We start from the raw sequence: 16,115 nt of genomic DNA on the forward strand, positions 1-16,115 counted from the left end.
CTGAGTGCCTACTATGTGCCAGGCCCTGAGCCATGTACAGAGACTACTTGGAGCAATAAACATAAATCCTGCTCTTCAGGCATTTATGATCAGCAGAATCCAAAAAGCAAATGAGCGCTGATAATAAATCCTGAGATTTAATTGTTGCGGTCTTGTTCCCCCAAGGCCCTTCAGAATTTTTCTTCTTTTCTTTTTAACAAAGGGGAAAAAAAACCATAGGGCAGTTGGTCTCTGGCCTCCCTCGCGTTAATTTTTATCTATGTGTGAAATCAAGGAGGAATTAAGCCTCAATTTGTGCTAAGAAAGATGGATGGAGAGCCAGGGCTGGCAAATTGAAACCAAACAGAGCTATCAGTTGGCTTAATAAGGCAAGAAAGGGGAACAGAGAGGCAGCAAATGAGGGGCACCCTGGAGAGGACAGATGGCCTGCACCCCCAGCATGGACAGTGTCCTCCATCTCCTTAGCCTGAGCCATGGGACGATGATGCTGGCTGTGTTTTGAGCACCTCTGTGCCAGGGACTACATCATTCATTTCATTCGTTCCTCACCACAGCTACTTAAGGAGGGAGGAATTATTATCACCATTTTACAGTGAACTCAAGGTTCAGAGAGCTTCCGTAACCTGTCCCAGATCCACAGCAGGTACCCGACACAGGCCAGGCTTGAACCTCCAATTTAGGGCAGGAAGGCAGCTGAGAGAGACAGGGATGTGGTGCGCTGTCCATGGTTCTAAAAGGAGAGCAGGGCTTCTGGGCAATGTCATTGCTTGAAGTCACCGCCGAGTCTCCTATTGCAAGTTCTTATTAGTCACCCAAAAACCGTTTAATGAGAACCAAGTCTCTCAAGACTAAGAATAGGCCTACCTCTTTACACTTGTACAACTCTTCTCAGTTTGTAAGTCATTTTTAAATATTTATTAGCTTTTTATTACAAAAGTATTATATGGTTCTGCTAAAAAAAAAAGTGTATATTTTAATCCTCACCCAAGGACATGCTTTTTTATTTATTTTAGAGAGAGTGAGGGAGAGAGAAACATTGATGTGAAAGAGAAAGATCGATCGGTCAACTCCCACATGTACCCCAACCAGGGATTGAACCCCACAACCTGGGCATGTGCACTGACTGGGAATCGAACGTGTGATCTTTCGGTGCATGGGACAATGCCCAACCAAACTGAGTCACACCGGCCAGGGCTAAACAAGTTTGTTTGTTTTTTCAAGAAATACAAAAGTATAGAATATAGGAGCAAGTCACTTTTATATTCACGGTCTCAATCGACCCTTGCGTATAGCTCATTGAAATAGTTATGGCAGACCATTTTCTAGCTTTTTTTTTTTACTTAAAACATAGTGAGCATTTTCCTATATTCTCAACTATTCTTTGAGGGCACAGTTTTTAAAACTGTACAAATGGGATGTATTTATTTACTGAGTACCTGTGAGTAGACATTCATGTTGGTTCTCATGTTTTGGCTCTTAGGAAAGAAATCTAGCCGTGGACATCCTCATTCATACATTTCTGTGAAAACCTCTTAATCTTTTCTTAGAATCGATTCCCAAAACCTCAATTACTAGGTCAAAGCGTTTGGAAATACTTTCTAGATTTTTCACCAAATTGCTCTCCTGAAAGGTCATGCAATTTGCATCCTGACCAGTCCTGAATGAGGGTAACCATTTCCCCTCACCTTCCTCATCTCCGGCTTATTGCTACTTTTTACCTTGACCAATTTGGTGGATGAAAATAGAATATCGTTTAGAATGACATTTCTTTTGTTATTGGTGGGGCTGAATGTTTTAGGGCTTACTGAGTACTAAAAGCATGTTTTATCTGTTGTAAACTGACTATTTATGTCTTTCTTGATGGCCCTTTTGTAATGAAGAACAAGGGCACAACCAGCACCATAGAAGCATCCTTAAATCACAGTCCTTCCCTACCATGAGACACACATGATGATGGTTCAAATCATGGAATGACATCTCCTATCAAACAGGATAAACCCCACCCAGCAGGCCAGGACTTCTCCATGGTCTCTCTTCCCACCCTATTTCTGTTTCTCCCAAGAAAGGGTAGGGCTGGAGGTCGGGGGAGGATGGAACACTGACTTTCTCTCCCTCTCTCTCCTCCCTCTTCTCTCTCTCGCTTTCTTCCCCCAGCCCCATGTGGAGGGACTGTGCACAACGCCACCATCGGCCATGTCCTCTCTCCAAGTTACCCTGGCAATGCCAACGGGAGTCAGTTCTGTGTGTGGACGATCGAAGCTCCCGAGGGCCAGAAGCTACACCTTCACTTTGAGAGGCTGTTGCTGCATGAGAAGGACAGGTAAGCCTCCGAGGGTCCCCGCACGTAGCTTACGAGATCAGCAGCTTTGATCTCTTCCTTTCCCAGGTGAGGAAGCTAGGGCCTGCCGAGGGATGGGACTCGCCCTGCGTAGCACAAGGAAAGCACAGCAGGACAAGGAAAGACGCAAAAGGAAATCTAGGACCCCCTCCCTCACCCCCCAGGTTATCCTGCCTCCTCGTTCTTTCTCCTGAAAATCCCTTTTTGCAGTTGAACAAGGAGAGAGTGTTCATTCAGCTCCTGCTCTGTACCTAATCACATACTAGGCTTCATGGAGAACAGGGAAATTAGAGGTCATAGGTTCCTGGTAGAGTAAGAAGCTGACATGGAAAAACTCGACTTACACATGTGAAAGAACTAGGGAGAAGTCACCAGAGATCATGTCTGTAAACTCTAAGCAATATACATAGAATCCAGAATCTTAAAACTGTAGCATTCTGTGACCTTATCCTAGAATATTCTTGAATGTTCTTGAAAACTAGGACCTTAACTGCTTAGGCTTGCTGTCTTGGGTTTGGTTCCCTTGGAAACAGAGATGTGACAAGGATGTGAGGAGAAGTCGTTTACTTGGGAGCTGATCCTAGAAAATACTGGTAGAGGCATGAGAAGGTGAGCGAGGGAGGAAAGGGAGTCGACACAGGATGCCCTCATAAGCAGGTGGCTGTGTGGGCACATGGGGCTCTGTCCACTGGGGATCCTGGGAAACTGTTGAGCATCTGTCAGAACGGTCATTCTGGAGGGGCAGGGAGCTGGGCTACTTATCCACCAACCCCATCCATCACTGGATGAAGGATGCTCCCAGCACACACACACACTCCCCAGCATTGCCTTCCACCCTTGGAGCTAGCTGCACTGGCTGACTCTCAGAGACTTTGGGTAAAAAGCCAGCATAAAATCGGTGAGCCCTGAGTGCTGAAGGGATATGGGAAGGGTGCTGACGGCATTTACTGGTGGATGGATCAGGCTTTGACCTTAGAATTGTAGTGTCTGGGCTTCTTTGACGTTTCAAACCAAGACCATTAACCTCATTGGGTGGGAAGGGATTCTTATAGAAAACACCAGACAACTGAGTGACTTACCCGATCTTGAGTCCACTTCCCGCCAAGTAGTCCAGCTTTATCCTGAACAACTCCATACCATTAAGTACCAGTTTTAACTGTAAGGTGCAGGAATGGGGTATCTTGGTAGCATCTGAATGACTCCTTAAAAGTCTGGGGGACTCTTTAGAGAACAGATTCCCAATCTTTCCCTTCTGGAGACTGATTGAGAAACCAAACCTGGTACTCTGGGTAAAGGACACGTTCTAAAACTTAGACCCTGGGTCTGCCTCTTCTGAGTGGTGCATATTTTTTTGCATCTTACTAGACCATCAGAATGCGCGCAGGAAGAAAAAAGTCAGTCAGATAAGTGTTTTCTGAAAGTTATTGACATCACGGTCAGTGAGCTGCCACGCTGGCACTTAGTGTCACTGGTGACTTCTGTGGGGCCCTGCGAAGGTCTACAGAGGTGGGAGCTGATAACCACCAGGGAAAACCGGTTCTCAGTGTGTCCCCAGGGAGGGAAGTTTGTAGTGGTCCAGTGGGTTTAAAAGTCAGCACGCACACACAACGCAATACTTGTTGTGCTAAGAAGAAAAGAACAATTAAATACTTGCTTGAGGGGGGGGAAAGCTATTATAACACAGTATTTAAGTTGCAAGAGCTTAGAGCTAGACAGGAAATGGGACCTGATCAAAACCTTGGGAAAAGCGGAGAATGTAAATTGGGGTCATATGTTGAAGGGCTTTGAATGCCCGACTGCTTCAAGAGAACCATGGAAGGTTTTTGAGTAGAGGATGTGCATGAAGAAAGGTTTTAAGATAACCCCCCAAAAAATGAAGTCTTTCTAGGACTCATAGTTTTTAAAAATGAAGTCTTTCTAAACTCCATTTCCATGATATGCAGCATGAAAGGTGGGTTCTCTGGTCAGACATGTTTGGGAGACACCATATACCCTATCCTTGTCTTGGAAGGTACTATTGTACATTAGCCAGCAAAGGCACTGACAAGTCCTACAGGAAGAAAATGTTTAATTTTTTAAAAAATAGATTTTATTGATTTATTTACAGAGAGGAAGGGAGAGGGAGAGAGAGTTAGAAACATTGATGAGAGAGAAACATCAATCAGCTGCCTTCTGCACACCCCCTACTGGGGATGTGCCCGCAACCAAGGTACATGCCCTTGACCAGAATCAAACCTGGGACCCTTCAGTCTGCAGGCTGACGCTCTATCCACTGAGCCAAACCAGTTAGGGCGAAAATGTTTAATTTTTATTTAACCCAGCATTTTCCAAACCCATTTGACTACAGACTATATATAGTTTTGAGATCAAATGTATCGCTATTTCAGACATTCAAAAGAACGTAACTAAAGACAAAAAACAACAGCAACAAAAACGAACAAAAAAAAAACATAACTAGAAAATTGCTATTTGGGGAAGATTAAGAGGCTACCGAGATTCTGAGACCTTGAGGTTTTCCTCCAGAGTGACCTCCTTGTTCTTTAGTTCTTTGAAAGAGGATTCCTGGGCATGGCCCCCAGGATACAACCAAGTCAGCAGGGATCAGAAGACTGTGAAGGCGTCCCTCCTCACTCTTGGGTATAAATTAATCAATATCAGTTAATTAGCTTGGTTTATTCCATCATACATATGGCTTTCCCTATAACCTCAGAATCAATCCATGAGTCTAGGACAAGCTTTCTACTCAACACGAAACGTAAGGCAGCTTCCCTGGGCAAGTAAGGGGCCAAGTTGGGATTTAAATCTGGGGATGAGAGGGGCTCCATGCACACCCCTCTGGCTGCTGTGTCGGCGCCCCGAGAAGACCTGTCAGTGGCCCTCCTCTCCTTTCCCACTGGCAGGATGATGGTCTACAGCGGGCTGACCAACAAGTCCGCGCTTCTCTATGACTCCCTCCAAACCGAGAGCGTCCCCTTCGAGGGCCTGCTGAGCGAGGGCAACAGCATCCGAATCGAGTTCACGTCTGACCAGGCGCGGGCAGCCTCATCCTTCAACATCCGGTTCGAGGGTGAGGGACCACGGGGGCCTCCCCCTCTCCTGGGGAGGTGGTGCGGAATCAGGGGAAGCATGGTGGGGCTGGGGCTGGGTCCTGGGAGGTAGAAACCTGGCTGTCCAAAGACTGACCCCTGGGTTTCCAAAAGCCGACTTAGCTTTATTAACAACACCTACCACTTACTGAGCACTTCCTGTGTGCCCAGTGTCTTATGTCCATGTGCATGTGATGTTTGCCACACTGTAATATGAGAGATGTTGTTATCTTTTAGGTGAATACACTGAGGGTAGGGAACTTGAGTTAGAAGAAGATGGAGATTAGGCTCTGTCCAGCTTGAGTCCGGATCCCTAAGCTCGCTCTACTCAGTGAGACCTCTCAGGGTCCAGCCACCCCTTCCGCCAAGAATCGTTAGCCAGGGCCTCTCCTGCTCAGCCCTGGCCCTTTAAGAAAGGATGCCCTTGGGGAACTTTCTGTCCCATCTTCCCTAAGAAAAGTTGGTCTTTCTCTTAGACAGACTTACGGTTTCAAGTGGCAGAAATCAGGGCTCTTCGTTATGGGACATGGGAAGAATCCACATGGACAGTAAAAGGAATTGAAACACAAAAACGCTGCAGGGTTGGGAGGGCAGAGAGTCTTAGTTCTCTTTTAAATATGAAAAACAATGACACCCCGAGAAGCCAAATGAATGGCCACTGGACCCAGATCACAGGTGCCCGTTTTCTTTGGTGCGTCCCCGAACATCAGGAAGGGACCATCTTCTGAGAGGCAGCCTGGGAGCCGTCCCGGACTCATCTGAGCTGCTGCCCCCTTTGCACCCCCTCCCCAGCCTTTGAGAAAGGCCACTGCTACGAGCCCTACATTCAGAATGGGAACTTCACCACATCCGACCTGACCTACAACATCGGCACCATAGTGGAGTTCACCTGCGACCCCGGCCACTCCCTGGAGCAGGGCCCGGCCATCATTGAGTGCGTCAACGTGCGGGACCCATACTGGAATGACACGGAGCCCCTGTGTAGAGGTGAGTGGCCACCACCTTCCTCCTGGGGCTCCCGGGGACCTCCACCCCCAGCCCGACCCCCCCACCCCCGATGAAAAAACCAAGTGAATGGTTAAAGGCCTGTCACCACTTTACTTACCAATTTTAGGAGTAGAACCCTTTCCAGGACTCCTGTCCTTTGGGTCAGGTTTGCTGCTTGTGCTTGAAAAAATTACAAAATCAACAATTTAAAAAAAATTATTGATTGATTGCTGTTAGAGTAAGGAAAGGAGAGAGAGAGACGTTGATTTGTTGTTGAGTTTGCCAATAAATGCATTTTTTGGTTGATTCTTGTATGTGCCCTGACGGGATAGAACTTGAAACCTTGGCGTATCAGGACAATGCTCTAACGAACTGAGCTACCTGGCCAAGGCAAAATCGATACACTTCCTTTTTTTAATAAACAAAATTCAAAGTTATTGCACAAGCACCATCGCCATTAAACCATTTCTCAGTGAATGGCTTTGGGTTCCTGTAATCCTTGAAACTTAGACCTAGAAGAGACGTTCAAAGTCGCACAGTGCAATGTAAATGTTTCAAGACCAACATCATCAATGAAGCTGATTAGCAGTAAAGGAAATCGGGAAAATATGGGAGGACAAAAGGCCATGCCCAGTCCCATTACCCATTACGTAAAATCGCTCCCAATGCTGTGTCCTTCCTGCCAGCCTACCTGCTATGCAGAGGTGACTTGTTTTATAAAAACACTAGAGGCCCGATGCACAAAATTCGTGCAAGAGTAGGCCTTCCTTCCTTCCCCCTGCTGCCGGCACTGGCTTCCCTCTGGCACCCGGGACCCGGGCTTCCTCGCAGCCCCAGCTTCGTCCCGAAGGTCGTCCGGAAGGACGTCTGGAAGGACATCTGGTCTAATTAGCACATTACTTATTATACATAACTGTAATGATACTGGATATACAATATTTATCATGAAAATCGATCCATTTTAAGAGGTGCCTCTTTGTCCGAGCACAGACCCCACAGTGTGCAGCTGAGTGACAAGACCTCCACATAGATTTCAGCTCCTAAGCGCCCCCTCTGTCAGGTATTCCTGTGCAGTGCACAACCGCCCCCCAACCCAGCCGTCCTGAGCCCAATTATTAGTAATGGTGATAATGACAGTTGTTAATAGGAGTGCAAAAACTGTGTTCCAGGCACTCTGCCAAGGGCTGTATGCGATTACCTGATTTAATCCTCGCTGCACCCCTTCCTGGGGCCCCGATTATAGAGGAGAAAGCTGAAGCTGCCCAGTGACATGCCTGAGGACACGAGGAGGGTAACTGGCAGGGCGGGGATGGACCTCAGGTCTCCCTGTTCCCAGAGACCTGTGCTCTGAGCCCCTCTGGACAGCGCTGGCTTGTAGGACCTCCTCCACCCAGGCCCCCAGTGCTCTGCCCTCCCCCTTTCCCAGATTCAGGGCGGCTGAGCCACCCGAGCCTGGATCCCTGCGGAGCCTGGGAGTAATGAAGAGAACCCTCGCTCCTGGCAGCCGCCACCTGGATGGTGGTTGGCGTGGCATAACAGCCCCGCGTGGTGAGGGATTGATCTCTGTATTAAATGTGCTGGTTTAACAGAGCGGAATTTATTGGTGCTTTGGCCTCTGCCACATTGAGAACTTTCCAACGCGGTAAACACAGAGTAGAATTTAAAGGGCCAGGCGCCAGGTATGGTCAACGGATCTCTGCCTCCAGTTCAGAGTCGGGGTCTTTCACAGCTGGTTGATGATGTATTACTGAGCACTTACCTTGTGCCAGGCACTGTGCTGTGTTTGACACCCATGAGTTCAGTTACGCTCCAGAATAACCCAGTGACGTCAGCAGTGGTGTTACCCCAGCTTCACAGAGAAAGGAAATTGAGGCTCCGAGAAGTGACCTGCCTTGTCACAGAGTGTGTGGATGTCAGAAGCAAGGCTCAAATCCAGGTCCTCCTGACCTGAATGCACCATGTCTTAGCTACCACTGACTCTGAGACAAGCAAGAACCCCGCTGTTGAGGCTGCCTTCAGCCCTGCGAGCTCTGTCCTTGGTCCTGAAAGAACTATAGACTTGTCTTCACCAAACCCCAGTTAGAGGAGGCAGGTGGCCAGCCCTAATTTAATCATCCCACAGACATGTGTGGACTTTTGAGGTGAAGACACCTCTTCACCGAACATGGCGAGCCATGGCTGTATGACTTCACACTCTTTTTAAATATATATATATATATATATATATATATATATATATATATATATATATTTTTATTGATTTCAGAGAGGAAGGGAGAGAGACATAGAAACATTAATAATGAAAGAGAAGCATTGATCGGTTCCTCCTGCACACCCCCTTCTGGGGATCAAGCCCACACCCTGGTCATGTGCCCTGACCGGGAATCAAACCGTGACCTCCTGGTTCATAGGTTGATGTTCAACCACTGAGCCACACTAGTGAGGCAATAGCCCACGCTCTTAACCGCTATGCCATAGTGGCTTCCTCCTAAATAAAGTGTGTCTGTCTGTGTCGTTTACAGCCATGTGTGGTGGGGAGCTGTCTGCTGTGGCTGGGGTAGTGCTGTCCCCGAACTGGCCAGAGCCGTATGCGGAAGGTGAAGATTGTGTCTGGAAGATCCACGTTGGGGAGGAGAAACGGATCTTCTTAGATATCCAATTGTGAGTGTTTACTGGTGGGCCCCCACCCCACCCCAACTCATTCAGACTTGGGAAGAAATTGGTCCTGCTTTATTCTTTCAACCAACATTAAATATTGTCAGGGGCTGTGCAAAGAACTGGGGTCCCAGTGGTGAAGGAAACAACCCCATACCCACAGAGAGAAAGCCCCTATGCTCAGGAAATTCGGTCTACTAAAGAAGCAGGCATTAAATGAGGAAATAACCCAGTAATTATGAACTGTAACTCTGATCACTGATGTGAGGATAGGTGTGTGGTGCTATGAGATTCCGTAACAGAGATGTGATATAAAGAGGAAGATCAGGAAGGCCTTCCTTGGGGATTTGATGCTAAAGCTCAGAACTAAGGGATGAGTTGGAGTGGTGCACCCACAAGGAACAGAATGTGCAAAGGCCCTGTGGCCAGAGCAAACACAGCATTTTCAATGGACTGAATGTCTAGGATTACCAGGAGGAGGAGGATTCTATAACACAGACTCTCTGTGTTGCAGTAGTTTCTTTCCTGTCTGTCTCTCTCAACTACACCAGAAGGTCCTTGCAGTCAGAGCCTGGTCTGACTTAACTCTGTTCTAGGGTCTAAGACAGAGCATGACACATACTAGATGCTCAGTAAATGTTTTCTCAATGAAGAAATACTATAGTGAATGGACTTCCTGGCTGTGTGGCTGTTTCCTGTACTCATTGATGGTACCTCTTAGATGTTCCAATTAAAACGCCCCCCACCAATGCCCCATGGCCAATGTTTGCACACAGTAGGTGCACAGCCTGGTAGGGACGAGGAGAAAAAGCTTTCCTGAGAAAGTAGCATCGGAGTCATGGGGTTCTCAGCCAGGGGTGATTTTTTTCCCCAGGGGGCACTTGACGGTATCTAGAGGCATTTCTGGTTGTCACAATTGATGATGGGCAGGAGAGCTACCGGGATCTAGCGAGAAGAGTGCAGGGATGCTGCCGAACATCCTACACTGCACAGGACAGCCTCACCACAAAGAATTAGCCAGCCCAAAATGCCCATCGTGCCAAACTAGAGAAACCCTCATCTATGCCGAGACCTGAAAGACAGACAGAAGAAGGGCACAGATGGACAGGAACAGTGTTCCAACCCAAAGGAATAGCATGTGCTAAGATCCAGAAGCAGGAAAGCACCATGCTCTTCTCCTGTGTCCATGATATCAAACATGTGCTGAACACATAGTGCATCCCAGGCCTTCACATCCTGGGCACCTCACAACAAGCACATGCAGTGGGTTCCGTGATGAGCTCCATTTTACAGATGAGTAAACTGAGGCTCAGAGAGATGGAAGACTATGATCACCTGGCTGGGAACTTGACAGGGCTAGGATTCAAACCCTGCAGGCTGGGTCTCTGGGGTCTGGGAGGAAGCCCTGTGTGTCCGGAGCTCAGTGATACAGGAGGTAGCAGTGGAATCAGGCAGGGCCATGAAGGGCGCACTGGGGAGTCTGGATTCGCCCTAATTGGGTAGCAGAGGAAGAGTGTTAGGAAGTTAATAGGATTAAAACTTTGCAGAGGGGAGCCCAGTCCTCCTGTCAACAGCCCAGGGCTTTCTCTGGCAAACTCGGGCACACACTTGGCAGAGTGGCATCTGGACTTGGCACCCCTTTCCTCCCCCAGAGGGAGAGAAAATAGCATCTCACCAGCGAGGGTTACGTGAGGCCCGAGAGCTGCTGGGTTTAATTTATCTCGTTTGGTTTCCGCTGACAGTTTTAGTAAACCGATTTAGTTTGATAGTAAAAATAATTTTGTCCTCAGGGCCCCTCAGCCCGGCCTGAGTGTTTGCCATTGTTATTTATCACAGTGGCCCGGAAGAAAGCGTTTGCACTGCAGACTGAGATGGGTAGGTGGCCCACAGTAGGCGCTGGGCAGTGTTTGCTGAGTCATGAGGGCACAGCCACGTGTGCCCGGCAGGTGGGGACTTTTTTCCTCCCTCATCTACTGGGCAGGTCTGTTGATGCTGTGGGCATTTAAGATAATGGTTCTAATGAGTCACTATTTATATGGGACCTACTATGTGCTGGGTAGTTTATATCCATGAGCAATAATGAATGTGCACATTATTATGTAGAGATAACAATTATATAATTAAAAGCTAATGTGAGGAGAGATCATTACAGAGGGGTGATCACCCAAATTGGAGATAAGGTATGCAGAGCACACTGCATGGGGTCTGGTGCATAGTGTGAGCTTCATAAGTGGAGATTATGGTTACCAATCCTTGTAAGGCAAATATTACCATCACTATGTTGTGGATTTGGAACTGACAGCACAGAGAGGTTAAGTGGCTTCCTCAGGTCACACAGCCAGGAAAGGACAGAGCCAGGGTTTTCACACACCGAAGCCTCCACTTTCATTGACTTAAACAGCCTTTGGGGGGACCAGCTATCTGTCTGTGATGAAGCAAGGGGCTCCCGGATATCACTCAAGTTCAGGAAGAGACGTAGGGCCATAAACAGACAAGGTGAGAAGCTGTGGATGGCGGGGTGGGGATGGGGCCGTAGCAGGACGCTGTATTTACCTCGGCGGCTTATAGAAATGTCACAAAGAGGGTGACATCCGAGCAGAATCTTGAGTGTTGGTCAAGCTGCAATGGGGGCAGGGCTTTCTGGGAGGGGCCCAGGAGAGCAAAGGATTCAAGCAAGCGCAAACAGTGACTGTTTGCCCAATGGGTGCCCAGAATCGAAGCAGTAATTAGGATCATCTGCTTTGCATTGTTGGTTTGGAGGTGGGAAGAGGTGCACAATCTTAAAATGAGTCAGGAGCCCCCAGGCTAAACCTCCTCCGCACCCCAAATACCTAGTCCCTAACCCTCCATGAACCTCCCAGCTCCATCAGGGATCTGCCACTTAACGCTAATACACAACTGAGCGTGAACTTTTTAAATCCCTAAGGATATGTTAAATATCTATCAATCTATCTATCTCAAAATAAAGTCTAGAATGGCAAATAAAACAACTAAGGAATTATTGGTGAAGACATCAAAGAATGGAAGACCTGGGGGGTGGGGGTTGCAGAGAGGGGAGGTAACTTACCCGGCATCACCCAGCAAGTCAGAGTTAGGACCAAATGGATGACTGAGCATGGCTGCAAGAGCTGAGCACAGAGGCCGCAGCCTTGAAAATGCCATGTGGCAGGGGAGCTGCCACCGCTTCCAGAGTCCAAAAGAGCTGCCAAATCCCAACTCTGCTGCTCACTAGCTCTGTGGCCTCGGGGCTGGGAGGGGAGGGTGCTACCTGCCTCACTTTATCCCCAGAGCCAGGCACCTAGTAAGTGCTCAGTAAATATCTGCTGAATTTTTACAAGAGAGATGGTGAGTGTGGAAGTTAATCAACTAAGCAAAGGTCTTAGTAAGGGTTCTAACATAAAATAGACAAATACCCTCAGCTAACTCTAGTTTCACCCCCATTATACGCCAGGTTTTACGCTAAACACTTGGCGTGCATTATTTCAGCGATGATGTTGACCATCGTAATATCATCGTCAAAATCAATGTCTGACGTTCATTGAGCATTTACTATTTGCCAGTTACTATAGCAACTCATTTAACTCTTACAGAGAAACCTATGTGATATTGCTGTGACTAGCCCCTTTTTATAAATAAGGAAACTGAGGCTTAGAGAGGTGAAGTCATGCCAAGGTCACACAGCTAGGAAGAGGCCAAGTCAAGACTTGAACTCAGGTCTCTGGGGCCAACACCAGTGTTCTAACCACACAGTAAATGGTAGTGAGGTGCTCAACAAAGGAGAAAGCCCTAGCCCCATCTTACAGAAGAAGAAACTGAGGCTCAGAGAAGCGACACCCCCCCCCCATTTCCCAGGCACCTATTGCAAATATATGTCTATCTCTGAAAGAAAAAAAGTTTCCACCAAGCTCCATCGTCCCTTCCCTGGCTCTACTGCAAAGCCCAGCCCTCAATATCTCCATTTAGGGGCCCCAGCACAGTTCTTTAACCAGGAAATAAAAGGATCTGATAGCAAAGCTCAATAACCATATGATTGATAGCTGAAGAATGTTTCTCTTCAGCTGCTGCCAATCTGCTTGGTGCTAAGTTCATTCCACACCTTAAACATTAAGTGCCTTGTCCAGAGGCCCTTCAACCCTTCGGTGATATCGCTGCTTCAAGCTGCAAGAATTCAGCTTGGGAGCCAGGCAAGAAGGGAGAGTCAGGAGTCAAGGGCAGCGCTGGCCCCAGAAGCACAGATGTTCAGACACCAGCAGAAATCATGGGTGAAACAGCCATCGTAGAAACAAAAGTCTTCCAGTCTGTCAGCAGAGGGAGAAGGGATTTCCCCAGAGCCGAAGGTCTAAGGAATCCGAGAAGGAACAGTAACGTTCATAGTGCCCAACTTCCGTCATGTTGCGGGTGAAGAACCTGAGGCCCAGAGATGGGAAGAGACTGCCCCCAGACCACTCTGTCAGTCAGCTGTTGCTGTGTAACAAATTAATCCAATCTCAGCAGCATGGAACACCAACTGTGTCGCATTGCTCACGAGTTTACAGCTCAGTGGGGTGATTTTTCTGGTCTCAGCTGGTTCACTCGTGCCTGTGGGCAGCTACAGGTTGGGTAGGCAGCTGTGTGGATTGTAGTTGACCTTGCTCGTGTATTGGGTGAGATGGTTGTTGGACCGTCTAGGCAGGCCCAGATGGAGATGGCTCATCTCTGCCGCACATGTCGCTCATCCTCCAACAGCTAGCTCAAGCTTCTTCCCATGGTGACTGGCCACAGTTCCAAGACAGTGAATCATTGGCGGCCTCCTGAGGGTAGACTAGCAGCATCATGTCTGCATCATCCTGTGGCAAGTCACAGAGCCAGGGCCAGCCCGATTCAAGGGGTGGAGAAACAGACTCCATTTCTTGATGGCAGATGCGTCAAAGCCTTGCTGCAGAGGCTGTGGACACAGTGAGGGGCAGAGCTTCAAAAAACCATTTTTGCACTCAAACTATCACAGCCAAAGAAGAGCGGAGGCCAGAACTCAGGTCTCCCGGCTCCCGTCCAAAACTCCAAATGGCATGACTGTGTACAATGACCCTACGCGTCCCCATCGGTATCCCCATTGTACCCGAGAAGAAACCGAGGCTCAGAGCGGTGAAGTAATTGCCTACGATCCCCCAGCTAGGAAGCGAAGGAGACAGGCTCGCACCTAACGCGTGGTCCCTGGCATTTAGAAGGCTCGGAAAATACTTCTTTCTCTCTGTTCTACTTCCATCGTGTGGGAGGACATGCTGGAGAGATCCTGAATTTTCTCAGAAAGAGGAAAAGGCCTTTGCTTGTGGGAGGAAGCCTTGGTTTCCGATCCCAGCTCTTCTGCTGCTTGGCTCCGTGACCTCGGACAAGTTATTTCACTTTTCTGAGCCTCACTTTCCTCTTCCAAGGGGGGGTAATAATGGACCCCCGCCCCCCTCTTAGAGTCTGAGAGGACGAAGACTGGGCAAGGGCCTGACACGGGGCACGCGCCCGATGGTTTCTTTGGCAGCTGGGGTGGTGGTGACGATGAATTCCTCCCATGGTGTCTTGGCCATGGCCGTTGTTAAGGAATTTTTTTTTTTTACAATTCATGGATTCTGAGATTTTCATCTGAACACTGAAGCCCAGACTGAGCAAGGGACTTGTCCATCATCACAGAGCAGAGAAGTGGCAGGTGGGGTACCTCTCACTGAGGTCCCCCGACACCAGATTTTGTTGCCAAATCCATTCACCTCCTAGCAGACCGTGTAGTTCATTATCTATATTTTTAAGATGAAAGATGCCCTTTTAATTGAATTCCTGGCACTGATTATGTTACTTACAGCTCTCGGTGATATTTTCCCCATTTTATAGGTTAGGATACTGAGGCTCAGAGATGTTCAGCTACCTTTTCAAGGTCACCCAACTACAAACCAGGACATCTAGGATGTTTATCCAGAGCCCATTCTTTTAGCACTGTTTCTTGAGACGGAGCAAAAACACCAGGGTGACTAGGGACCGATTTTAGTAGGCGAAGCAGCCCAGAGCTGTTGGGTTCCCCAGGTCCACAGTGCTGGGTGTGGGGTATCATGTCATTGGCCCTGACGAAGCTTTGCCCGCCCTGTTCTGAGACGGCTCAGTCCCGGGATGTGGAAATGGGAAGCCGCTCAGCCTGTGTGGTGGCCCCAGAGGAAAGCATGCCCAGCGCAGGGAGGAGAGGTGGGGCTCTTTCTTCTCTTTCCTTTTGGGCAGAAGAGGAGAATTGATTGAAAGGGGGAGAAAAGGGGAGAGAAAGGAAAAACAAGAAAGAAAAAAGACTAGAAAACAGAGACTGTGTCTCATCGCCACGGAAACCTCAGAGCAGCTGCTTTCAGTCCTGGCTGCCTCCTATGTCTTTAAGAACGCAGGCGCCAGGACCCCACCCCTGGAGAGGCTTTGGGCCTCATTAGTCTGGGGTGCAGCCTGGGCATCATCTAAATCTCCCCAGCGACGCTCAGGTGCAGCCAGGACTGAGAACCACCGGACGGGGACTGGGCTCTGAGTCAGCCCGGACAAGCACTTGGTGAATGTTGGGGGAGAGAGGGAGGGAGGGAGGAAGGCGAGGACAAGGGGAGGAACACAGAAGCAAATAAGAAAGCTGCTCATTTTTTATGCTTTCCGGTGTCCTTTTAGGGAGCCAACGAGATTGGTTTTTCGTCCCCTCCCTGGAGTCGACATGCTTTCTTGTGGTGTCTGCCATTTTATCAAATTAAAGGGAAACCAAATTAGCACCGTGCTGAGCAGCGTCTGGTGCTGGCGGTGCGGCATCAGGAAGGAGCGGAGGCCTTGGGATTGGGGCCTGGCTGGGCTCAGTTGACCCCTCTGTCAAATGGGATCCCTAACCTTTTCTCTGACCACCTTGCTATGTGGTTGGAGGGACCTGATCAGAAATGGACACCAAGGAACTCTAAACAGGTCTTGTTTTCTGACCTTCCAGAAAAAACATGTTTTATGAAAGTTTGATCGTACCTCCAACTGCATCTATAGACTTTGGTTCTCTTTTTCCCCTTATTTAAATCCTATGGTCTATT

The 16,115-nt window shown here is 48.4% G+C and overlaps 1 protein-coding gene across 2 annotated transcripts in view; it reads left to right on the forward strand.

The window, feature by feature from the left end:
• The window catches only part of SEZ6L (seizure related 6 homolog like), a gene marked incomplete at both ends in the record, with an annotated part of 130,353 nt that overhangs the window by 93,115 nt on the left and 21,123 nt on the right, over positions 1-16,115 (forward strand). For both annotated transcript variants that reach the window (XM_079762606.1, XM_079762607.1), the window contains 4 exons: positions 2,155-2,320; positions 5,239-5,405; positions 6,217-6,411; positions 8,934-9,072. In XM_079762606.1, the coding sequence (XP_079618732.1) occupies positions 2,155-2,320; positions 5,239-5,405; positions 6,217-6,411; positions 8,934-9,072 (667 nt within the window). The remainder of the gene's footprint in view (positions 1-2,154; positions 2,321-5,238; positions 5,406-6,216; positions 6,412-8,933; positions 9,073-16,115) is intronic.

The sequence above is a fragment of the Cnephaeus nilssonii genome, assembly GCF_951640355.1.
Source record: "Cnephaeus nilssonii genome assembly, chromosome: 22".
NCBI lineage: Eukaryota > Metazoa > Chordata > Mammalia > Chiroptera > Vespertilionidae > Cnephaeus > Cnephaeus nilssonii.